The sequence below is a fragment of the Panthera tigris genome, chromosome E1, assembly GCF_018350195.1.
Source record: "Panthera tigris isolate Pti1 chromosome E1, P.tigris_Pti1_mat1.1, whole genome shotgun sequence".
Classification (NCBI taxonomy): Eukaryota; Metazoa; Chordata; class Mammalia; order Carnivora; family Felidae; genus Panthera; species Panthera tigris.
In genome coordinates, this window is record NC_056673.1 from 26,248,786 (window position 1) to 26,276,687 (window position 27,902).

At 34.9% G+C, this 27,902-nt stretch overlaps 1 protein-coding gene and 1 pseudogene across 1 annotated transcript in view; one reads left to right on the plus strand and one right to left on the minus strand.

Annotated features, from left to right (window-relative positions):
* BRIP1 (BRCA1 interacting helicase 1) overlaps positions 1–27,902 on the minus strand; it is a 206,143-nt gene that overhangs the window by 34,589 nt on the left and 143,652 nt on the right. The window contains 1 exon segment of the mRNA XM_042966252.1: positions 2,693–2,805. Coding sequence (XP_042822186.1) covers positions 2,693–2,805 — 113 coding nt within the window.
* Positions 532–1,102, plus strand: LOC102962741 (annotated as a pseudogene).

A 27,902-nucleotide genomic window follows, 5' to 3' on the forward strand; every position in this document is an offset into this window, starting at 1 on the left:
AAGTACCAATGGGATTTCTAGGCAGAGAAGGGCAGCAGCTTAACCATATCAGATTAATCACAGAACTGAATCATTCAGTTTGAAGGGAAACACCTGCAGAATATCGGAAGAGGGGCACCTGGGTGGCTCAGTCGGTTAAGTGTCCAGTTTCGGCTCAGGTCCTAATCTCACAGTTTGTGAATTCAAGCCCTGCATGGGGCTCTGTGCTGACAGCTCAGAGCCTGGGGCCTGCTTTGGATTTGTGTCTCCCTCTCTCTCTGCCCCTCCCCCACTCACGCTTGGTCTCTCAAAAATGAATGTTTTTTTAAAAAAAAAAAAAATTAGGAGTGCCTGGGTGGCTCAGTCGGTTAAGTGTCTGACTTCAGCTCAGGTCATGATCTCATGGTTTGTGAGTTCAAGCCCCACGTCAGGCTCTGTGCTGACAGCTCAGAGCCTGGAGCCTGCTTCAGATTCTGTCTCCATCTCTCTCAGTCCCTTCCCCACTCACCCCTGTCTGTGTCTCCCTCTCTCTCAAAAAATAAACATTAAACAAATTTTTTTTTTAATTAAAAAAAATAATGGGGTCTTCCCTTTTGAGGCCATGGCTGGAGCTACAGTGGTCCACATGAAGTTCAATCTGTTTGTGACCTCTGACCGGAGCAAGAACCATAAAAGGCATTTCAATGCACCTTCCCACATTCACAGGAAGAGTATGTCTTCCCCTCTTTCCAAGGAGCTGCAACAGAAGTACAACATTCAATCCATGCCCATCCCAAAGGATGACGAAGTACAAGTTGTGGAGGACACTACAAAGGTCAGCAAATTGGCAAAGTAGTCCAGGTTTACAGGAAGAAATATGTTATCTACATTGAACAAGTACAACGAGGAAGGCAAATGGCACAACTGTCTATGTGGGCATCCACCCCAGCAAGGTGGTTATCACTGGACTAAAACTGGACAAAGACCACAAAAAGATCCTTGAACGCAAATCCAAATCTCGCCTAGTAGGAAAGGAAAAGGGCAAATATAAGGAAGAAACAATTGAGAAGATGCAGGAATAAAGTAATCTTACATACAATATTAAATAAAAAATGTTAAAATGGGAAAAAAAATAATGGGGAAGAAAGTGGGTGATGTGTTCTTGGGACTTAAATCCAGTTATTGTAGTCTTATGTCATTAGCTATCTGTAAATTTGAACCCAAATGCAATCTAATCTGCTTATGTGTAAATGGACTAACTAATGAACAAGATACTTGAGAAAAATTTTAATTCTGGATTTGGCTAGGTCAGATAATGGTTAGCGGTGGGTCTTCTGCCTGAAGTGAATAGATGTCAAATGGTCATGTTTTCATGATTTTATTCTTTTTTTAAATATTTATTTTTATTTGTATTTATTTTTAGAGAGAGAGCAAGCCGGGGAGAGGCAGAGAGAGAGCAAGAAAGAGAATCCCAAGCAGGGTCTGCATTGTCGGCACAGAGCCTGATGTGAGGCTTGAACTCACAAACCACGAGATCATGACCTGAACCAAAACCAAGTGGGACACTTAACCAAATGAGCCACACAAGAGCCCCTGATGATTTTATTCTTAACCTGTGTTCTTTTATTTTAATTATCTGAGTGCCTTATAGCCTCACAGGAAAATTACATGGCTTTAACTAATAATAATTTCATAAACAGAGAATATGAAATATTAAATTATATTATTAAAAATACAAGAATTACAGTGTTTATAAATTAAACGTTGATGTCCTACAATATGAAAATTATGCTATAAAATGATGATTTAATAACTAGTTGTACAAAACACAAATCTTAATGGACCAGAATCCTCAGAAAAGAAGTATTACAATTAAATGTTATTATTAGTTGATGTTAATTCTTTAGTACCACGAGTATAGTTTGTTTTATCTCTTCTTGAATAGTTTGCTTTATACCCATAAAATCATCAATTGGGTTCTGATGTTCACAAGGTAAAACTTTTATTGTTTGAGATAGTGAACTTCTATAAACATTTATGGAGTACCTCTTCTGTGTGACATTCATTGATCAATTATAAATCTTTACATATTTTTTAAATCCTTTATTTTTTAAGTTTGTTTATTTACTTTTGAGAGAGACAGAGAGAGCAAGTGGGGGAGGGGCAGAGAGAGGAGGACAGATGATCAGAAGCATGCTCTGTGTTGATGGCAGAGAGCCTGATGCAGGGCTTAAACTCACCAACTGTGAGATCACAACCTGAGCCAGAGCTGAACGCTCAACCGACTGAGCCACCCAAGTGTCCCAACCACAAATCTTTAAACTTTAGTAGAGTTTGTAGAGTTTCATTTGTTCCATCGATTCTTTTTAGCTTTCACTTGTGACATCTATCATTAAAAATATACCAGTTCCAGGGGTACCTGGGTGGCTCAGTCATTTAGGAATTGGACTCTTGATTTCAGCTCAGGTAATGATCTCACAGTTTGTGAGTTTGAGCCACACATTGAGGTCTGTGCGGATGGCACAGAGCCTGCTTGGGATTTTCTCTCTCCCTCTGCCCTTTCCCGACTCACATGCATTCTCTCTCGTAAACAAACAAACAAACCAGTTCCTAAGGTTCTAGTGAAATACAATTCTATCAAATTTATTATAAGGATTAAAGTAGCAAGACTATCTCTTCTACAGCCCTGACCAAAGGTTAATATTACAGTTACATTACATGAAATTTCACTTACCTGCCTAGGGCCTGGTTTAAGGCCCTATATGCTTGAATTTCATACCACTGACGACCAGGTAAAAGACCTCTCAGTTTGGAGTGCTGATCATTGTACTGTCGCTTTAGTACAACCTAATAATTTAAAAATATTAAAAATATAGTAGATAATTACGGCTCAGTTAAAAAACCATATTAACTTCCAACATTCTGAATCATTTTATTAGGGTACAGACATTTTGTTTTTCAGTATTTCAGTAATACATTTTTTTTCAGTTCATTTAAAACATGTTTATTCATCCTTATATTCCCTGAACTCCTACATGCAAGTAATTAATTAGCTGTGTGATGAAATCAGTTTTATTGAGAAATAATTTACAGAAAATAAAATTCACAAACTTTCAATGTACATGTAGATAAGTTTTGACAAATACATAGTCACGTAACCACCACTACAATCATAATTTAGAATATTCTTACACCCTCCTAAATGTCCTTTCTATTCCTTTTCAGTCTCTCTTCTTCACTGCTGACTCTGTCAAACAATGATCTGCTTACCGTTTTGCCTTTCCTAGAATTCCATGTAAATGTTATTATATAGTATGTAATCGCTTGTTGTTTTCATTTAGCATAATGATTTTGGAATTCATTCATGATGAAATATACATCAGTGGTTCATTCTTTTATGTTTATCCAGCCTGATAATACCTGCTTTTTTGATTGGGGTGTTTACACCCTTCACATTTAATGTAAATATTGTTATGATTTCGTTTAAATCTACAGCAGCAGAACACACATTCTTCTCAAGTGTGCATGGAATATTCTCCAGGATACATTATATCATATAAATCATATAATGTATCTTTTACAACATCAATGGTATGAAATTAGAAATCTATTAACACAAGGAAAACTGGAATGTTCACAAACATGTGGAAATTAAATAACACACAACTGAACAATGGGTCAAAGAAGAAATCAAAGGAGAACTTAAAAAATATCTTGATACAAATGAAAATGGCAACACAATAAACCAAAACTATCAGATGCAGCAAAAGCAGTTCTAAGAGAAAAGTTTATAGCAATAAATATCTACAGTAAAAAAAAAAAAAAAAAAAAAAAAAAAAATCTCAGATAAACCACCTAACTTTCCACCTTAAGTAATTAGAAAAGGAAGAACAGCTTAATCTCAAAGTTAGCTTAAGGAAGGAAACTAAGATGAGAGCAGAAATAAACTTTGAAGCTAGAAAACAATAGATAAAAATCACTGAAATGAAGAACTGGTTTTCTGAAAAGACAAAACTGATAAACTTTTTGCTAACTAAGCAAAAGAAAGGGTCAAATAAAATTATAAATGAAAGAGTACATTTCTGGGATAACCCAGAAGGAACGGATAGATTCCTACAAATATACAACATACCAAGGCTAAATAATGAAGAGAAAAAATCTGAACAGATCTATAATAAGAAAATTGAAGCAGTAATCAAAAGTCTCTGAACAACAACAACAACAACAACAACAAATCCTAGGACTAGATGGCTTCAATGGTAAATTCTATCAAGCATTTAAGGAAGAATTATCACTGTTCCTTCTCAAATGCTTCCAAAATATTGAAGAGACGGAAAAACTTCCAAACTCATGTTAAGAAGCCAGTACTACTCACATACCAAAGTCAGATCAGGACACTACAAGAAGAGAAAATTACAGGGCTATATCCCTATAGGATAAACACTGTTGCAAAAATCTTTATCAAAATACCAACAAACTAAATTCAACATCACATTAAAAGGATTAGATACATGATCAAGAGGGATTTATTCCTGGAATGAAAGATTAATTTAACTATACATAAATCAATAAATGTAATAAACCACATTAACAAAAGGGAGAACAAAAATCATATAATCATCTCAAAAGAGGCAAAAAAGCATTTGCGAAAATTCAACATCCTTTCATGACTAAAACTCTCAATAAATCAGATATAAAAGGAATGTACCTCAACATAATAAAGGCCATATATAACAAGCCTGCAGCTAATATACTCTGTGGTGAAAAGCTGAAAACTTTTCTTCTAGTATCAGGAATAAGACAAATGTGCCCACTCTCACCACTTCTAGTCAACAAAATACTGAAATTCTTTGCCAGGACAATTAGGCAAGAAATAAAAGGAATCCAATCCAGAAAGGACGAAGTAAAACTTTGTTTGCATATGACATGATCTCATATGTAAAAAGCCCTAAAGACTCTACCAAAAAACTGTTAGCACTAATAAATGAATTTAGTAAAGTTGGAGGATACAAAAACATCATACAAAAATCAGCTGTATTTCCATACACTAACAACAAACTATCCAAACAAAAAGAAAAGAAAAGAAAAAGAAAAACAGTCCCATTTACAATAGCATCAAAAAGAATAAAATACTTTGGGATAAATTAAACCAAGGAGGTGAGGAGCACCTGGGTGGCTCAGTTGGTTAAGTGTCTGACTCTTGATTTCAGCTCAGGTCATGATTCCAGAGTCATGAGATTGAGCCCTGTTTCGGGTTCCACACTGAGTGTGGAGCCTGCTTAAGATTACCTCTCTCTCTCCCCTGCTCACTCTCTCTCTAAAATAAAAATAAATCAAGGAGGTGAAAGATCTTTACACTGAAAACTTTAAGACATTGATGAAAGAAACTGAAGAAACACAAAGAAATGGAAAGATACTATGTTTATGCATTGGAATAATTAGTATTGTTAAGATGTCCTTATTGCCCAAAATGATCTACAGATTCAGTGCAATCCCCCTCAAAACCCAAATAGCATCTTTTACAGAACTAGATGAATGGTAACTGGCTAGTAACCCACATGAAAAGATACTTAACTTTATCTTTTTATTTTGCAAGAAATGCAAATTTAACAATCCCACTGTTTTTATCTGCAGAATACTGACAAATATTTACCACAAGTGTTTCTATTTTCCTACAAGTACAGATAGATAATATGTACAAGGATATTCATAGCATCTTTCTACTAAAGACAAATAAGAAACAACCTAAATGTCTAATTATCAAGTGGATAATTAAATGTTATATTACATTTATTCTGAGATAAATACTAATTAAAAGAAATAGATTTATATATTTTGACATGGAAATTTAGCCAAAATATATTTTGTAAATAAAAAATCAAGTAAAATACACACACACACACACACACACACACACTCACACACAGTCAGGTATAATGTTTTTAAAAAGGACCATGATTTAGAAAGATGCCAATTCTAAACCAACTCCCAAAAAGACTTAAACCAAAACCCTGACAAAAATCACAGGGGAGACAGAGTTTAAAGATTATGTACTTTGAGGGATGTTTGGGTGGCTCAGTGGTTAAGCATGTGACTTTGGCTCAGGTCATGATCTCGCAGTTCATGAAGTTTGAGCCCCACACAGGGGTCTGTGCTGGGAGCCTGAAGCCTGCTTCAGATTCTGTGTCCCCCTCCCTCTCTTTGCCCCTCCCCCACTCATGCTCTGTCTGTCTCTGTCTCTCTCTCTCTAAAAAATAAACATTAAAAAAAATTTAAAGAGGGGCGCCTGGGTGGCTCAGTCGGTTAAGCGGCCGACTTTGGCTCAGGTCATGATCTCGCGGTCCGTGAGTTCAAGCCCCGCGTCGGGCTCTGTGCTGACAGCTCAGAGCCTGGAGCCTGTTTCGGATTCTGTGTCTCCCTCTCTCTGACCCTCCCCCGTTCATGCTCTGTCTTTCTCTGTCTTAAAAAAAAAAAAAAAAAAAAAAAAAAAAAAAAAAAAAAAATTTAAAGATTATGTACCTTGAGCTTTTCCAGAGTTCCCCTAAAAACTTGTCAAATAATGCCCATGTAAGTTCAAGATCATCAGCTACTAACCGAACTACCTACAAAAAACAAAAATCAATATTCTTCAGAGAATAACAGAAAACAGAATCTCTATAATGTACCATCTACAATGTCCAGTGTACAATAAAAATTACTAATAAAAATGTGAGCCATAATCAAAGAAAAAAAGAGTGAACAAAAACCAATCTAGCAAGGGCCCAGCTACTGGAATTAGCAAAGACCTTGTTGTAGCCGTTATAAATATATTTAAACAACTTAAAAATATATAGCTTAATAAATGAACTTTGGAGAAATGGAAACTATAAAAAAAGACCCAAATGGAAATTCTATACCTGAAAAATATAGTAACTAAAATAAAAATCCATTGGATGGGTTTAACAGATCAGAGAAGACAGAAGAACTGGTAAATCTTAAGACAGATCCACAGAAGCAATGAAAAGCATCAACTAGAGCCCCACACACCAAAGACATAGGTATGAAAGAATCAAAGCATGTGAAAGCAGTCAGTGATGATCTGAACAAATTTAAAATTCAGAGTTGAAACAGTACTAATACATTTGAGACAATACTTAGTACTTCAAAGGCTCCACTATTAAAGGATATCAAGAATCTCATACTTTTCCAAGTGGCTGAGACTATATTCATTTTCTATCTAGGTACTAATACACAGTACTAACACACAGAGACTGTTAAATTAAACTTCTTCTTTGCTGGAAAAGAGATCACAGTAAATCCTGCCGTCTAGTCAATTGAGCTTGATATTAAAATCATACTCCTTTTCTGGGAATGCAAGCTGGTGTAGCCACTCTGGAAAACAGTATGGAGGTTCCTCAAAAAACTAAAAACAGAACTAACCTACGACCCAGCAATTGCACTACTGGTCATTTATCCAGGGGATACAGGTGTGCTGTTTCGAAGGGACATATGCACCTCCATGTTTATAGCAGCACTATCAACAATAGCCAAAGTATGGAAAAGAGCCCAAATGTCCATCGATGGATGAATGGATAAAGAAAATGTGGTATATATATATAGATACAATGGAGTATTACTCAGCAATCAAAAAGAATGAAATCTTGCCATTTGCAACTACGTGGATGGAACTGGAGGGTATTATGCTAAGTGAAATTAGTCAGAGAAAGACAAGTATCATATTACTTCACTCATGAGGACTTTAAGAGACAAAACAGATGAACATCAGGGATGGGAAACAAAAATAATATAAGAACAGGGAGGGGGACAAAACAGAAGAGACTCATAAATATGGAGGACAAACTGAGGGTTACGGAGGGGTTGTGGGAGGGGGGATGGGCTAAATGGTTAAGGGGCACTAAGGAATCTACTCCTGAAATCATTGTTGTCACTATATGCTAATTTGGATGTAAATTTTAAAAAATAAAAAATAAAATTAAAAGATAGGCTTTAATATCAATAGTGTACTTATATAAAACTGTAATTTAAAATTTTCTGTTAAAAGGACATTTTTTTTTCCTGGACTATTCTATTCTAGGTAATAAGAGATTGTGAACTTGTAAAAGGTTTTTCTTTATACTTTAAGTAATCTTCCTAGACAACAATGATTTTGTATCTTACCAAAATAACTTCATGTTGTCTTTTTTTATCAGGTCTTTGGTTACTTAAGAATACTGAGTCTTCTCAATATTAAAAGAGGTAAATTTTCCTTAAAAAAAAAAAAAAAGAATGTTCCTTCAGTAAGTGCCTGTCCTTACAGTCCCCATCTCAAGCTCGGCTTCCAGGGAAACAAACCCAAAACATGAAGACAGTAATGAAATGGAAAATGAAGAAGAGAGACATGGAAGATGGAAGGCCAGAAGATCAAGAAAGACAGACTAGAGGATAAATAACCAAAGAAATAAAAGGAATTTTTCTGGGTTGAAAAATGTCTTCAATTCTCTCAGATCCAAAGGATTCAACAAATGATAGGAATATCCAAAATCCACTGTCATCATGTAAAATTACTTGGAGATTCTAATCACTAAATGAACTAAGAAAAACCAATAGTACCAATTAGAAAAAAATAAACATCACCATTATTTGTAGATGATTTGAATATAAACCTAGAAAATCTAAGAACTGAAGTGGGAAATTATTGAAACTAATAAGAATTCTAAAAGATGGTCAAACTATGTAGTCAACCAAAAACATTAATAGCTTTCCTTCATATTACAATGACTATTTAGAAAACATAGTGAGGAGAAAATTCCATTCACAGGACCAACAGAAATTATCAAATTCCTAGGAATAAAACCAACAAAAATGAACTAGATCCATTTCTTAAAAGAATTTATAAAGCTTTGCTGAAGGACCAAAACCAAGATCTATATAAACAAATCAAGGTTCCTAAAGGAGACTATGGATGTCAAATCTTTCCAAAATAAGATATAAATATAATATACTACAAATACAACTGCCAAACGTAGTTGGGGGGGGGCAGTTTTGTGGTGTGTATACAGTCAAGAAATTAAAAATCAGGTTCATCTGGACAAATAAATTCTTGTTCTACTTAATTAAAGATATATTTTTTGCACAAGAGAATTAAAATTTTAACAACTGCGAAAAAATAAATAAAATAAAATCATACTCCTTTTCAAAGATGGACTCAATTACAGCATATAATGCTACATTCCTATTAAAAGCAGTGTCACACCAAAGGATACCACATACACAGCCTTCATATGGTCTTCATAAAAAATGTTAAAATTACATCCTCCCAAGAGTGAACTACCTTTATACAAGGTCAGAATGAATGGAATACACAATTAGCTAAACACAAAGTCAAAATTGGAAAAGATGGGAACAACAGATTTTAATAATAAATGATAATAACATTTATTGAGCTCCTATAATGTTCTAAGCACAGTGCACAGGAGTAGAGCTGGGAACTGAATCTAGGTCTCTTTCCAGAGCTTGCTCTCTTAAGAGTGAAAACTCTGGAGTCAAGACACTATATAGCTTTCCTGAGTGATCTTGGGTAAATCAATTCTGTTGTGGCTTACTTTTCCTAATTAGAAATGGAATCAGTAAGAAAATCTAATTAAAGTAAAATTTAAAATAGTTCTCAAATACAACGACAGCAATTTATTCACCTATAACTATCTGCTAGTATTGGGAGCTCACAGAAATTGACTACAGGGGTGCCTGGGTAGCTCAATCAGTTAAGCATCTGACTCTTGATTTCAGCTTAGGTCATGATCTCACAGTTTCTGAGCATGAGCCCCACGTCGGGCTCCACGCTAACAGTGTGGAGCCTGCTTGGGGTTCTCTGTCTCCCTCACTCTCTGCCCCTCCCCTGCTCTCTCTCTCAAAAAATAAATAAGCATGAAGAAGAGGAAGAAGAAGAAGAAGAAGAAGAAGAAGAAGAAGAAGAAGAAGAAGAGGAGGAGGAGGAGGAGGAGGAGGAGGAGGAGGAGGAGGAGGAGGAGGAGGAAGAAGGAGAAGAACAAGAAGAAGAAGAAAGGAGAAAGAAGAAGAAACAATTGACTATAATACCCAGCAACTAGTTATTGAATATGAAACAGCAGGAACTGCTCTTTCTTCACTTAGTCAACTTTTTAAGATCTCATATGTAGTATTCCTGGGGAAGTATATAGTATATTTTTGTAGTATAAGCCTAATTAAAGGTATAAAGAGTTACCTTCTTGGATAAACTCTGGACTTTCAAGATAAATTAACAAGTTAGTTTTAAGAAGTTGTGAAACTACTTAGGGCGCCTGGGTGACTCAGTCGGTTGAGCGTCCAACTCTTGATTTCAGCTCAGGTGATGATCTCATGGTTAGTGGGTTTGAGCCCAGCGTAGGAGCCTCGCAATTACAGTGCAGAGCCTTCTTGGCATTCTTTCTCTTCCTCTCTCAGTCTCTCCCCCTCCTCCCCTCTCTTGAAATAAATAAATAAAAACTAAAAAACAAAAAAAGTTGTAAAACTACTCAAGAGAAAACAAAGTCTCTTCAATACACTCTATATTACTATTAACTTTTTAAACAAAAGGACATGTGTTAGACGAGAAATCAGAAGAGTATACTTCTGACAAGTAGCTTTCAAATTGGTAGGAAACAAACTGTACTTTATATCCTCTCAAAATAACCTGTCAAATTTCTATATTAAAACTTTATAACTAGAATACAAAGGAAGTACACTTTCCTTTAAGTGTTATAGGTTATATTTTAAAAAATAATATAATAATATGGCATCATAGGAAAGGTTAGATAATAGTATGTAAAAGTAACAATTCAGTGATAAAGTATATTATAATATGTAGAGATTAAAAGAAAATATACTTTAAAAATTCTATCCAACTGGGAAAAATGTATATTTCCTACCTATCTCTCAAAATATAACTAAGTAGTTTCTTTATATTCTTTGAGGGTACCTGCCAACCCCTGCCAAATTGTAGCATTTATCCTTTGTTAGACATAATAGCTTAAGGGCTTTCAAATTTCCCTACACCTTATTCCAAACAAATACTTTATAAAGATCACTCTGCCTATGATAACAGTTGTTCTAGGATATGTTAGTTATAAATGAAACAGAGATAATGTAGCAACTATTAGATTAAATAAACAAAATTATCTCTCCTTAGTGTTTTAGTTTTCATTAAAATGAACTAATTTTTATGTTTGACAACATGAATTCAATTTCTTATAAGTTTTCAAATATTCTCTACCATCCAAATAGCCTTTAAAATACTGTGAGTATTTTACCCAGGAAAATTATTTTAGGCGAAAAGAAAAAAAAAAAAAACTTTTGAAGGTAATATATCAATTAACATTTAAATATTTTTTATTATATAAAGAAACAAACTCCTAAAAATTAATAAAAAGAAAAAATTGTCTTGGGGAAACACATTTCATTAGGGAAAGCAAGGTTAAGGGTTTAGAAAAGGTAGGAAGATCGTATACCGCATTATAATGACATCAGAATCTATTACACTGTACACTTAGGGATTATCAGGCATGAAAATCAATGCCCAATTTAAAATGACATAAAGCATATGTGAAAAAGTCAGTTTCTCCTGCCAGCAAATAGCCTAAATGTTAAGTAAACCAAAGGCTGGAAGGGATTAGTTGAAATGTCAAAAGACAACCTTTTACTTTTACCTGCTCATCCTTATAAATGCATTCTCATCCCTCAGGCATGATTTCCAAACAAATAGTTTCAATGTGCAGCAGCAAAAGGCCCATGGCAAGCTCTGCCATCTTGTAACTGTCAAAGAGATTAGTCTTTGATCTATTTGGGAGGTCATGTCCACATTCACATTAGCAATACAGTCTAACAACATTATACCTGTTGACCAATCCTTTAATGCCTAACGAGACAGACATTTTATATTATGGAAGTTAACTGTGAATGTTTTTTCTAAGTTTTGACAGAAAGTAAACACTATAAACTAAGCTGAAGTGTGGTTTGGAAAGATGATCTTGTAGACCAGTTAACATTACTTTTCAAATACATTTTACAAGGCTTTCCCAAAATAGAAAGCTATATTTAATTGTACACTCTAGAAAGAGTTTAAACCACTTGGTCCCCACCCCCAATAAATTAGTATATGTGTAATTCTGGAGGGGTGTGTAAACAGCAGAGAGAAATCAAACTATTTTATCAAAGGTTGCAAACTGAGGGCCCAAACTTACGTTTCATGTGGCTCTTACCATAGCTTAAAATAATTTGAACTATTTACCAACCCTCAACTAGCTCACTCATTTAAATAACCTGTTTAACTCCTTTAGTGGCTTGAGTCTGCAACCCATTGGTTCAGATGCTGCACTGAATTTTTTTTTTTTCCATAATGAGTTTAAGTTCACAGAAAATGAAAAAAAACAAAACAAAACAAAAAAACCCCTTAATATAGTAGTTTCTGGGCAACTAAAAATATCTGTGCATCAAAAGCTAACCTGATGTAAGCAAAGATGAGATCCTGAATAGCAGACACAGATAATCAAGACTGAGGTGACACTTAGAGAATTATGTAAAAATACCCAGATAACTATTGTCAAGCAGAAGTTAAATGGTTCTGGATTCTGATTTTACTATTACACTATAATATACTTGAGATCAAACAGTAAGTTTCTCAAGTCCTTTAATGACTCAGTTTTATTGGAGACAGTATACATACTACACTACTGAATGGGTACAGAATATATAAAATAACCAAAAGGATTATACTGTATATGTCAACAAGAAATTTAAGTCACACTTTTGAACACTAGATTATTTTTTCAACTTAGTCAAACCCAACAGTGTGGCCATAAGTAGCTCTGCATGATGAGAGTATCATTTTACACATAGCTTCTGAAGAAATAAGTGGTGTGATAAATATGAACTGGAATTATAAATGCATCTCCTCACTTTACTGCCTCATATAAAAGACCGGGGAATTTATCCCAATTCATATGAATATATATTACGATTTCAGTATTAAATGCTTTTCTAAAAGCAATCACTATAGGCAGAATATATTTTTTTCTCATATGTAAGCTTTAAAACAGAAGTTCAAGCCTCAAAATAAGACTGACAACAATCAGCTAAACTTATTATTAAAAATATTTTAAAACTTTGCTTCAAAAAAATAAACACATTTGTCCAGCAAACACTCAAGATGCATAGTTTTATCTTTCGCCAAGGTAAAGGACCTAAAACATAAACATTTATAGCAAACCAAATCTGGAGACAGAGACTGTGCATTAGAGACATTTACTGCTTTATATCATCACAGTATAAACACTTTTTATCAGGGTATCACAATATAAATTCCAATGGTTAGAGTTCTAAACTCAGCATAAGATCTTGTATATAAAATAATTTAGCTAGATAAAAGGAATATAGCTGGTTTTATTTCATCTGGCATATTTTCAAGATTTCTGAAACACCAAGTTAACCAAATATAGTATATATATTTTCTTAAAAGGGGAAAAAATGGATTTCTGCCAAGACTTAAGAAGCCAGGCTCCCTTTTAGAGTTAAAAAAAAAAAAAAAATACACACAAAAAACCACACACACATTGGAGATGGTTTTCAATTGTTACTTACTTTTCTTGTTACAATAGGAATTGACCACAATAATCTACTAAGAAATAAGAATCAAGACATAGTAACAGACACAGTATCAGTAACATAACTTATTTCACATATGCTTTAAGGCTGCTTTGGGTAACACACTTTGTACAGAAAAAATCTATATTGAACTCTGTGTTATAAATTATCATTGTTAAAAAAAAATGGCCTAGAAATTTCAAATATAAGAAAAAAACCATTCTCCTCAAACTAGGCATCTCTTATTCTCGACATACTCAACATATTTTACCTCAACTAGTTATAATAATTTAGCTACTATCCAGAATAGCTTATTGGTAACTCAGCAACATCTAAGTAATTCTGAATAATGCAAAAACATTCTGTCAGTATGGTGCATTAGATCTTTGGGTTTTTTTATTACAAAAATAATTTTTCAAGATAAGATAATGAACCCAGAAAAAAGCAGAAATTAATATTTTTCTATTAAAAGAAAAAAAAAGACAGTTAATATTTTAAAACATGTAAGAAACCTTAAGTTGAATACACTCATTCTATAAAGGGCAAAGTTTAAAAAAATTCTTTTAAATACTAAGTTTTGTGGCAATTCAGTTAGGCTACCCATACTAAAATATCATCTATATAAATCTGAAAATGCTTAAGTTATCATCTCTAGAAAAGGTCATATATATATTCATGCTATAGTAGGTTCTGAGGGAAGGAGGTATAATGGAAAAAATACACAGCTTGGATTCAAGGCTTTGACACTAATTAGTTGTTTGACCTTGGGCAAGGCACAGTACCTCCTCAATTTAGCTTTCTTTCTTAGTTTCCTCCTTTGTAAGTGGAAGAAAACAAGAAAACATAAGAAAATAATTCCTGCCACACAGAGTTGAAGAAATAAATGACACACAAAACAGTAAAGCATCATCACATATTGGAGGTAAGTGGATTGGAGTCATTACATATCCCATTATTTCTAAAATCCAATGGTTTGGGTGGGCTTTACATTCTGTTATACTATATTGTTGCACATACATGAAAGAAGTCACAGGACTAATAGAGACAATGTGGGCCATCTAGCCAATGTAGGCCATCTCTTAGGCTGTTCACCTCAAATTAGGGCTTTACCACCTGGATCAACTCCCTATGAAGACATTTAAACTGTTCTATTCAGTATATAGGCACATTATCTTAGGTAACATAAAATAAATTTCTTCAGTTTATGACGTAGCTACTTTTTCATCAAATATCAATGAAAGTATGTACTTTGGCAGGACATAGAGAACAGCATTCAGTTTTGAAACACAATTTTTGCTAAATAATTTCTGCAATTGATCTTAAATTTTCTGACAAATTATAACACTAGCACTTTTTAATATCTTTCATAATATTCTTTATCACTTTGCAACCCATGAGCTGTATTTGAACTATATACATATAAAATACATTAGTGATATAATCTATGGAATGAATGCATGACTGCTACTTTATTAGTCTGAATATTATCTCATTCGCATATCTTACGATCTAGAGCTTCCCTCACTATGAATAAACTTGTCTAGCAATAACAACCAATAAAATGAAGTAATATCATATGTAAGAAAGCAATGTGAGGCTGTAAATGGAACTCCAGGCTCTTAAAGGAATAAGCTAATATTAAGAGGCTTTGATGGGGCACCTGGGTGGCTCAGTCGGTTCAGCGTCCAACTTCAGCTTAGGTCATGATCTCGCAGTTCGTGAGTTCAAGCCCTACATTGGGCTCTGTGCTGACAGCTCAGAGCCTGGAGCCTGCTTCTGATTTTGTGTCTCCCTCTCTCCCTGCCCTTCCCCTGCTCATGCTCTCTCTCTCCGTCTCAAAAATAAACAAACATTAAAAAAAAATTTTTTTTTAATAAAAAAAAGGCTTTGTTAAGGGAATGAGTAGTGCTGCATTCAGCAAGTGACAGAAACCTGCACCTACTCCTATGTATCTCTGGATGGCAAGATCTCTCATGGAAGAAGCTTGTAGATGCTAGAAAATGCAATACTAAGCACTTTGGCCCTGGGGTGGAGTGGGATGGGAGAGGGGGTGCTGGATAAAAGTTTTATGGCAATGGCAGGCATAGAAAGTAGAAGGTAATCACAGTAAGAGGAGGCTCAGACTCAGATTTCACATGATTAAACACTGTGACATTTAAAAACAAACATGGTCACAAGAAAGTGTGCATGTAACAAAGATTATAGAAGTACTGAAAAATACTGCAATACACTTAAAACCTTGAAACTTATTACCTCCACAGCCCAACAAATGAATTATGATACTTTCTCCACCTAGATTTTTATTACATCTAAATTTATCTTTCAAATATAAGTATATACTTGATTTTTTTAGAACAATTATTACTTTCTACCTTTACAATATTATTGTTAGGAATATTTGATTTAGAGCTTCTCAAATGTGCTTGTAGAAGTGTGGGAATAAAGTATACGGGATCATAGATTTTATTTATTTATTTATTTATTTATTTATTTATTTATTTAAGTTTTTAAGTTTATTTATTTTTGAGAGAGACAGCGGGAGTGAGGGAGGGGCAGAGAGAGAGAGGGAGGGAGAGAGAGAATCCTAAGCAGGCTCCACACCATCAGCATGGAGCCTGATGTGGGGCTAGAACCCACCAAACCATGAGATCATGACCTGAGCCGAAATCAAGAGTTGGACTTTTAACTGACTGAGCCACCCAGGCACCCCTGCGATCACAACATTTTAAAATCCCATACTTAATCTTACAAAGTAATGAAGACTTCTAGTTTCAGAAAGGAAAAAAGAAAGACATAAAAACTTCTCCAAACTTAAAAGACAAATAAGAGAAACAGTCTTCATCTTCAATTAAACTAAGAGACGTCTGCAAACTCAAAACCTGATACATGAATGTGAAAAGCAGATGGACAAAAGGTGTATGACTGAGCAGAGAGGTGAAAGTTCAAACCAAAGTACCCACAGAGCTACTGATGGGAAATAAGCCAGTTAGGCCAGCAGGAGTCCAAAAAAGCTCAGGAAATGAAAGTATAGATAAACTGCCAGAGGACTGTACTATGAAGATGAAAACATTTAGGAAGATTTGAGACTCAGGAAACTTATGATCCAACACAGAAGATAGGCAAATCAAATTCCCAGGATGACAGCAAAAGGAAATCTCAGGAATCTGGCAGTTAAGTGGGCTAAAGAACAACTTGGTCTTGCTTGATTGAAGTAGGAGATCAGGAGGCTCCAGGAGCAATGTCTTCAGAGGGAAAAAAAGGACTGACCTATTATCTCACAGATCTGATAGGAAAACTGTATTGAGAGGTGTTGCATATATTCATTGAAGGGTGACCCAAAATTAATTTAAAGATATTTTAGGGGCACCTAGGTGGCTCAGTTGGTTAAGATTGAGCCCCACATGGGGCTCTGCGCTGACAGAACTGAGCCTTCTTCGGATTCTCTTTTTCCCTCTCTGCCCCTCCCCTGCTCATGCTCTCTCTGTCTCTCTCAAAATAAATAAATAAACCTAAAAAAAAAACCCAAAACACCCAAAACAAATATCTTTTGAAAAGGAAAAAAGGACAGAGGGCATTATTAATAGGAAGACAAAAAGTTCAAGAAAGGAAGGAAATTATTTGACTACAATGAACAATATTTTCATAGTCATGATGTGAATATTGATTATGGATTTAATTTTTAAAACGTGATGTAACTATGTTAGGAGGAAAAAGAAAGAAAAGGTATATAGTAAGCTAAAATCCTTATCTCAATATAACAAATAAATACTTAGGTCTAAAACTGATTAAAGAAAGATAAAATATGGAGTAAATACCAGACAAAAATAGCTAAAAGAAGCAAAATTTGCTGCCTCTCAGAAGCAAGGGCTGGGAATGGGGCAGAAGCCAAGATATTGTTAATATAAGAAACAACTGTATTTTGTATAAATTAGGCTCTTAGTAAAAGCTTTATTGAACTTTTTTCAACTTGATAAAAAATAATTAAAAGATAAACAGATTGCTCATTTTAATTCATGACACACACCCATATGTCTCTCTCTCTATATATATATATTTATATATATCACACATAAATATTTTTAGAGAGAGACAGCATGAGCAGGGTAGAGGGGCAGAGGGGAAGAGAGAGAGAAAATCTTGAGCATTTACCGTGCTCAGCACCCTATGCAGGGCTCAATCCCATGACCCAAGGATCGTGACCTGAGCCAAAGTCGAGTCAGATGCTCAATTGACTTAATTACCCAGCTGCTCCTATGCCTTATTATATAAAGCAATGGTGCTCAACTGACATTGATTTTGTCTACCAAAAGATTTTGGCAATGTCTACAGACATTTTTGGTTGTCACAACTAGTGAGGAGAGAAGGGTCTGCTACTGGCATCTATAGGTAAAGGCCAGAGATGCTGCCAAACATCCTACAATGCACAGAACATTGCTCACAACGAAGGGATTTGATTAAGTAAATATAAATAGGCCAAAATCCACTGCAACAAAAAATTCTACTCTAAAGAAAAAGAAGACTTTCAGAGAAGTTAAAAGTCAATTCCACCACTTCCCTTGAGGTCAGTGGTGCTGATTATGCTCTAGGCCACTGGAAGTAATGTGTCAATCAACCTCATAAGTTCCCAGGGTGATAATATCACTTTTAAAGCCTTCAACCTACTATGAGAACAAAAGTAAAATACAAAAGTCAATAAAGTTCTTGTTCTTGCCAACAAGATGCACATAAGAAAATATAATTTCAAAAATTTTCATAAACCAAAAGTTTTTATTTGTTAAATATCCAAAGCTTTAATTTGTAGCTATATTCAGGCATGGCTTTTTATCTGCTCCCCCCTCCCCCCCCGAACTAGAATGACATGATTATTGGGAGAAAAAGAAGGAAAAAGGCTAATGAAAACTGCTTGAAATTTTGTGATTTTAAATGTTTCTTCCCCTGATCCCAAAACATTCCTTTAAGAAATATGGGAATTTTTTAATTTAAAAATTAAAAATACCTCAGCCATTTATTTTTGTGTTTTTATGCTTGTTTGTTTTTAAAAAAGGATGGGAACAAGGGTTTGGTTATCTCAGTTTTCACTGTCCACGGCAAATTACAAGTTGTCAACCCACATGGAATAATTAGATTTCAACTAGATTCTAATTTTGTTATTTCAAAGTGCACTTAAAACCTACTTTAATAATACTTTTGGCCAAACTATCTTGAAAAAAAAAAGCGTTCTGAGGAGGAAAAAAATGTTTAAGTAATTGAGGATAAACTCATTCTAGACCTTCAGAGGTGACATGGTTTTTCTTCCATATCTGTGCTTTGGTCTAAGTGTTTCCAAAAATTCCGACAGCAAATTGCTGAACTCCTAAATGTTGGGAGTTTAGTATTACAGCCCTTTAAGTTTATACACATAGCCATTTCCCCTGGGTAACCACATGTTATTATTGGGGCTAGATCCAGGTGGGTTTCTGTATCAGATGCTACACTATAACTAAAAATCCACTACACTCTGACCTCAGGCTCTATTCCCAGATCTGGTTTCCCACAGGACAGCTTAGAATTTCCCTTGGCTTAGAATAGTCTCAAATCCTTAAAATGGCATACAGAGTCCTAAATGATTTGGCTCCTTAATATCTCTCCCAGTCTCTATTCACATGCCATTCTCCCCCACTCTCCACCTCAGCCTCTTTCAATTCCTGGAAACTGCTTATCCTCTTTCACACCTTAGAGCCTTAGCATAGGCCACTCTTTCTGCTGAGAATACTCGTACCCATTCTGTTCATCTATATAAGTCTTAGCCTTCTAGGACAGTATTTAAGTGTCAGCCTAAATATCACTTCCTCAGGAAGTCTTTCTTTACCCACAAACACTAGCTCAGGATCCTGTTATACATTCTCATAGTTTTTGTGACTTTTTCTTATAGCCTTTATCACGACTGTAATTAACTTCATTATTTTAATGTCACTATTCCTTGCTAGACTGTAAGTTACATGAGTCAGAGGGCTATAATCTGTATAGTGGTTCACTGCGTCACCAGTCTATTAAAGTACTTGGTACTCTTGGCAGATATTTAAAAAAATGGTTGTTTCGGTATTCTGAATAGTCTTAACGATATTAATAGTCTTATTGTAATCTGACCTTTGGTGAGGCCATTCCATTTTATCAAATGTTTGTATGCTTCAATATCATTGTAGACAAGATTCAAATCTCATCTCTCTGTCTCCATCTATTTTAGGCAAACCTAAGTAAATGGATATCTGGATGACAGGTGAAAGAAAGGTATTCCTTAATTTTACTTTCTCTAAGCATTTGAACACTCAGATTCAATCCCACCAAACACTGTAATACATTCATGTCCTTCACTAAAGACTTTAGTAGTATAGAGATAGCATCATGTTCATTTAAAAAAATTTTTTTTAAGGTTTATTTATTTTTGAGAGAGAGACAGAGTGTGAGTGGGGTAGGAGCAGAGAGAGAGGGAGACACAGAACCCGAAGCAGCTCCAGGCTCTGAGCTGTCAGCACAGAGCCCGATGCAGGGCTCGAACTCATGAACCGTGAGATCATGACCTGAGCCGAAGTCGGACACTTACCGACTGAGCCACCCAGGTACCCCAGCATCACGTTCATTTTTATACCTACTGTGTTTAGTACAAATTAGGCTCTTAGTAGAAACTTATTACATGAATGAATACATGAACGCTACAATACTCAAGATCATCAGCACAATTATGGAAGTGATACAAAAGGAATAGATAAACCTACTTAAAATTAAGAATAGTTTCTGTTTCCGAAATTGTTTGTCTTGATATACTATAGCCCTTTACATTCCTGCCTTCATTCATCTACTGATGAATATACACACTGCTGCCAAAGGAACAAGGAATAATGAGGAATCAACAACAATCTCCTTAAAAAGAAATGTCAGATTTAAGAATTCATATATTGCTATCATCTAATAATACTTTGATACTTGAGGTGGCTCAGTCCGACTCATGCTTGCTCTCTCTCTCTCGCTCTCACAAAAAATAAACATTAAAAAAAATTTTTTTAATTAAAAAAAAGTACTTTGACACTTGAAAACACTGGTTGAATGTGGTTTAATGTGCACTGTTTTATTAATGCTGATATCTTTTTAAAAATGTTTATTTTTGAGAGAGAGAGAGTGTGAGCAGGGGAGGGGCAGACAGAGAAGGGCAAAGGATGCAAAGCGGGCTCTGTTATGACACCAGAGAGCCTGATGCAGGGCTGGAACTCACAAACCATGAGATCGCAACCTGAGCTGAAGTTGGACTTAACTGACTTAGCCACCCAGGCACCCCAATGGTGTTATCTTCTGGGGGCATGCAAAGGCTAACAAACCCTTTTCTGAGGTTTATAAAATGCCAAGGATGCATGGAAGTCTATAAATTTATACATGTTTGTTATAAAGTCAATAACTAATTTAACATGCCTATATTTTTCAATTATGAGTATAACTTTTAAAAATTGATTAAAATAATATATTCATATAGTTCAGTACCTTCAGAGCTAAGAGAAGTTTGCTAAAAAAAATAAGTTACTGTATGTCAAAACTAAGATAACTAATCAGATCATCCTCTGAATTGTAAATAGTTTCCAAATAAAATCAATTTTAATAACTCAACATATTATATTAATAAAGAAAAATAATAAGCACATAAAATTTGTCATCTTAAGTTATTTCAATTGCTATAAGAGCACTTCTGAAATTGACTGTTACCATCAAATTTTATGAAACCAATTATAAAAATCTAAAATACCACTTGAACATTTTTAAAGTATAAGATTTTTTTGCCATATTCTGTGGTTTTATGAATTTTCCACAGGGGAATTAAAGGCACAATATCCATGAAAAACAAATTTCTATATACTACCAAACTATGTTAAGGAATATAAATAAAATTTAATTTTAAAATCTAAATATTGTACCTTATAATGTCTCACAAATTATGAATATGCCACCAATTTGAGATGTAGATGTCTGAATTAGAAAGTTGAAGGTTTTTGTAGCTTTTAGATCATACTAATTGGCCAAAGGATTTGCTTTAGATATCCATTAAATGGCAGCCTTGTTATACTGTGACTTAACCGCATTAAAAAAACTTTTCTTTCAGTTATACTTTTCCACCGACATCTAATCATATAAAGGCCTTGGTTCACTTTCCTGCCCCTCAAATACTATGGTTTAGTGCACAGAAAGTTTTCTTTTTAACTATTACACGATTAAGTATGTCCTTATAGAATGATCAGAAGCATCTGGGAAAAGTGGAAGTGAAAAAAACCCTCACTGGGAAAGTTAGCTTAATGCTTGCCCTTCAGAGTGGCCCATTATCAACATTTCATAGTGGGTTTCTTTATTTTCAGGTCCCTGAGGTATGGGCAATAAATTACGACTTGAACTAAACAAGTCACACTTGGCTCCAAAATGAAATTTTCCTACCTCTACTTTCTAGTCCCCAAGGTGGGAAGAGGAAATCCTGGTCACAGCCAAAGAAGTCATATTTTTGGCTCTAACATACATTTTCCTGCTTCTCTAAAAGCCAAACTCTGCAACTGAGACTATAAGAGTCTTAAGTTAGTATTTTAAACTGTATTTTCATTTTTATTTCCATAATCTGTGTCTCAAATTTAAGAAAAAAATTTTAGTATCATAAAATTAATGTCACTGCTCTTTTTCCCACTCAAATCACTTTTCTAACTCAGACACTGATCTTAATCTTCTAAAATATGAATTCAAATGAAACAATGAAGAAAATAATGTAGAAATAGATTATTTCATTTCCAGAAGCTGTAGTATTTAAGGTTTTCAATATAAATAGCTTCCACTTATTTCTGTGTGATAGACTGAGTATTAATATAAAAGTCCTATTAATAAAGTCCTAAGTTATAGTCTAGTAAGTAATTTGAAGCACTATTTTAGTTTTGGAAGAGCCATTTATGGAAATCATTTAGTTCATCATCTCATTTTACCAAAAACAAGAATATGGCAAACATACCATAAGGTGACTCAGAGAGTTGTGTCTTATATAATCTTCTCACCTTAAGTATGAGCAGAACCTGTGACTTGCTTCTTATCTACCTTGTTGACCTTGTGAAGAAGTTAACTGCCATGTGGTGAGAGGGCTTGTGAGAAGGCCACAGGGCAAGGAACTCTGCATAGCCTGAGATGAGAGTTGCCCCTGGTTGGATCAGTCCTACAACCATAAGGAATGAATTCTGCCAACATCCTGGATGAGCTTGGAAGAAGACCCCAAGGTCCAGATAAGAACACAACCCAGCCAACATTTTGGCTGCAGCCTGTGGAAGCCTGAGGAGAGAAGCTGGTTAAGCCATACCTACATGCCTGCCCTACAGAAATGTGACATTTAAGAAATGTGTATTGTTTTAAGCTACTATGTGATCATACTAATGCAGCAACAGAAAAATAATATATAAAGAGTGACAATCAGTATAACCAATATAAGACACCCCCTTCATTTATGATGTTCTACTATGTATTAGTATAAAATGGTACTGGGATTGAGCATTTTCTTCTGTAACTCCTTTAATGACTGTAACAACACACCATGTTGCCTCATTTAAGTCATATTAATGTTCACTAATGTCCTATTATCATCTAATAATGATTACTATCATTACCATGTTTTAATTAAAGTATATAGAACTGGAGGATTTTTTTAAAGTTTACTTATTTAGAGGGGTGCCTGGGTGGCTCAGCTGAGCGTCCGACTTCAGCTCAGGTCATGATCTCACGGTTTGTGAGTTCGAGTGCCGCATCGGGCTCTGTGCTGACAGCTCAGGGCCTGGAGCCTGCTTCAGATTCTGTGTCTCCCTCTCTCTCTCCTCCTCCCCTGCTCACACTCTGTCTCTCTCTCAAAAATAAATAAAGATTAAAAAAAATTTTTTTAAGATTTTTGAGAGAGAGAGAGAGAGAGAGCGCATGTGCACATGTACAGGAAAGAGGCAGAGACAGAAAAAGAGAGAGAATCCCAAGCAGGCTCCATGCTATCAGTGCACAGCCCAAAGTGGGGCTTGAACCCATGAACCATGAGATGAACTGAGCCAAAACCAAGAGTTGGATGTTCCATTGACTGAGCCACCCATGCGCCTTAGGATTGTTGTTTTTAAATAACAGTGTCAAGTAAAACAAACAACAAAACTAAATACTATTTTAATAACTTATATTAAATAGAAATAGACACCTCAGAGATATTATGGGTTTGATTCCAGACCACTGTGATAAAGCAAATATGAAAATAAAATGAGTCAAGTGAATTTTCATTTCTCAGTACATATAAAAGTTATGTTTACACTATACTGTAGTCTATTAAGGGTGCAATAGCATTATGTCTTAAAAAAAAACAACATAAATGCCTTAATTGCTAAAAGTGCTAATCATCGTCTCAGTGAGTCAAAATCTTTCTGCTGGTGGGGTTCCTCCCTCAGTGTTGATGGCTGCTGACTGACCAGGGTAGTGGTTGCTAAAGGCTGGGGTGGCTATGGCAATTTCTTAAAATATGACAACAATGAAGTCTGTCATATTGATTGACTCTTGCTTTCACGAACTCTCTCTATAGCACATGGTGCTATTTCATAGCATTTTACCCACAGTGGAATTTCTTTCAAAATTGGGAATCCATTCTCTCAAACCCTGCCACTTCTTTACCAACTAAGTTAATGTAATATTCTAAATCTTTTGCTGTCACTTCAACAATCTTCACAGCATCTTCACTAGGAGATTACATTGCTCATCCATACGAAGCAATTCCTTTTCCACTAAATTCTTATCATGAGATTGCAGGAATTCAGTCACATCCTCAGGTTCTACTTCTAACTCTAGTTCTCTTAGTATTTCTACCACATTTCCAGTAAAGTCTTTTTTATAATTTTTTTTAAAAAAATTTAATGTTTATTTTTGACATAGAGAGGGAGAGAGAGAGGGAAAGGGGCAGAAGAGAGGTGGGGACACAGAATCTGAAGCAGGCTCCAGACTCTGAGCTGAAGTTGGGTGTCCAACCAACTGAGCCACCTAGGCACCCCTCCACTGAAGTGTTGAGTCCCTCAAAGTCATCTCTGCAGGTTGGTATCAACTCCTTCCAAACTCCTGTTAATGCTGATATTTTGACCTCTTCCCATGAATCATGAATGTTCTTATTGGCATCTATAATAATGAATCCTTTCCAGAAGGTTTTCAGTTGACCTTGCCCAGATCCATTAGAGAAATCCCTATCAGTGGCAGCTATTGCCTTATAAAAATGTATTTCTTAAATAGTAAGACTTGAAAGTCAAAATTACTCCTTGATCCATGAGTGCAGAATGAATGTGGTATTAGCAGGCATGAAAACAACATTAATCTCATTGCATTTCTCCATCAGAGCTCTTGGGTGTCCAGGTGCATTGTCAATGAGCAGTCATATTTTGAAAGTAATCTTTTTTTTTTCTTTTTTTCTGATTAGTAGGTCTTAGGAGTGGGCTTAAGATATTCAGTAAACCATGTTGTAAATAGATGTGTTGTCATCCAAGCTTTGTTGCTCCATTTATAGAGCACAAGCACAAGCATTTATAGAGCAAGAACATAATTCTTATGGGCCCCAAGATTTTTGGAATGGGAAATGAGCACTGGCTTCAGCTTAAAGTCACCAGTTGCATTAGCCACTAAGAAAAGTCACCCCATCCTTTGAAGCTTTGAAGCCAGGAATTGACTTCTCTTTTCTAGATGTTCCAATACTAGATGGCCTCTTTTTCCAGTATAAGGTTGTTTCATCTACATTGAAAACCTGTTGTTCAGTGTAGCCACCTTGATTAATTATCTTTGCTAGATCTTCTGGATAATTTGCTCCTTCTACATGAGCACTTGCTGCTTCACCTTGCACTTTGATGTTATGAAGATGTCTTCTTGAACCAACCTCTGCTAGCTTCAAACTTTTCTTCCTCACCTCTCTCATCCTTCATAGAATTAAAGATAATTAAGGCCTTACTCTGGATTAGGTGTTGGCTTAAGAGAATGTTGTGGCTGGTTTGATCTTCTATCCAGGCCAAAAAAACTTTCTCCATCAGCAATAAGGCTGTTTTGCTTATCATTTTTGTGTTCACTGGAGTAGAATTTTAAATTTCCTTCAAGAACTTTTGCTTTGCATTCACAACTTGGCTAACTGACACAAGAGGCCTAGCTTTCAGCGTATCTCAGCTTTCGACATGCCTACCTCACCAAGCTTAATCATTTCTAGCTTTTGATTTAAAGTGAGACATGTGACATTGAACACTTAGAGGTCACTGAAAGGTTATTAACTGTACCAATTTCAATATTGTGGTGTCTCAGGAAACAGGCCCAAGAAGAGGGGGAGAAGTGTACCAATTTCAGTATTGTGGTATCTCAGGAAATAGGCCCAAGAAGAGGGGGAGAGATGGAGGAACAGCCAGTTAGTGGAGTAATCAAAACACATGATGAATGGATAAAGAAGATGTGGCATATATGTGTATATGATGGAATATTACTCATCCAACAAAAAGAATGAAATCTTGCCATTTGCAATATCATGGATGAAGCTAGAATGTATTATAGTAAACAAAATAAGTTAATCAGAGAAAGACAAATACCATGTGATTTTACTCCTATGTGGAATTTAGGAAACAAAACAGATAAATATATGAGAAGCAGTGGGGAGAAGAGAGAAAAACCACAAGAGACTGTTAATGCTAGAGAACAAACTATGGGTTGACAGAGGGAGGTGGGCGGGAGATGGGCTAGGTGGGTGATGGGTACTAAAGAGGGCACTTGTGATGAGGACTGGGTGTTGTATGTGTGAATCACTGAATTCTACTCCTGAAACCAATATTGCACTGAATGTTAACAAACAAAAATTTAAACTAAAAGAAAAAATTTAAAAAAGAGGTATGCCTGAATATTAATACATATTTAACTTTTAGTTCTATTTTAATTTATTTCAATCAATATATTGAATATACTTAATACTTAAATATAATAAATATATTTAAATATGTTTAAATATGAAACATGTTTAAATATGAATGTTTAAATATGAAAATATATGTATTTAAGACTTAAATATATTAAATGAGTTTATATTAAGTGTTAATAAAATCAACATTTATTGAACACTCACTACATTCCAATTATAGAGACAAAGATGTTTAAGAAATTATCCTAATCCTTGAAGTACACCATATAACAGATTACAAAGTGCATTTATAAACACTAAAATATAATATAATGAAGGCAATATAGTAGGAAGTACTTCAGTTTAGCTTAATACTTCCTACTATAGTAAAGGAAGTAATAAAGGGCACTGGTAAAGAGAACTGTGTAGTTAAACATACAAGCCAGTATTATTATACTTTTAGTTTGTAATTCTTTTTTTCTACATGATTTAAAAGGCAAATGTGTAAAACAATAATTATAAATTATGTTAATGAGCATACAATGTATAAAAATGCAATCTATGACAGTAATGATATAAAACAGGAAGGACAGAGGTTAAGATGTTACTTGTAATCCCCAAGGTAATACTAATAACTAAACAATGTACACAAAAGAAAAGAAGGGGACCAAAATAGTACACAACAAAAAAAACCCAACTAAATACAAAAAGGGGTAATACCGAAGCAACTGAGAAACAAAAAGCACAGAAAACAAATAGCTAAATAGTAGAACTAAGTCCTTCCTTATCAGTAATTACTTTGTGAATAGATTAAACTCTCCAACAGAAAGGCAGAATTTGGCTAGATGAATTAAAAAAACTATATGGTGTCTATAAGTGACTCATTTCAGATATAAGGAAGCTGAACTCTTATCTTACGTCATATACAAAATTTACGCAGGGCACCTAGGTGGCTTAGGCAGTTAATTGTCCAACTCTTGGTTTCGGCTAAGGTCATGATCTTACGGTTTGGTTTGTGGGATCCAGCCCAGCGTAGGCCTCTGCGCTGACAGTGCGGAGGCTGCTTGGGATTCCCTCTCCCTCTATCTTTCTCTCTCTCTCCCCTTCCCTCTCTCTCTGCCCCTCCCCTGCTCGTACTCTCTCTCCCAAAATAAATAAACATTAAAAAAATTTTACTCAAATGGGATCACGTATCTAAATTTCAGAGTTCAAACTATGAAACTCTTTGAAGAAAACTGGGACAGATCTGCATGGCCTAGATTTGTCAAGTTTCCTAAATATGCCACCAAAAGCATAGGCAAAAACAAAAAAATGAAGTGACTTAATTATCAAACTTTTGTATTTCTTTTATATTTTGTTTATATTTGTATATATGTATATGTATATTTGTGTATGTATACGTTTATATTTTTATTCTTTTATATTT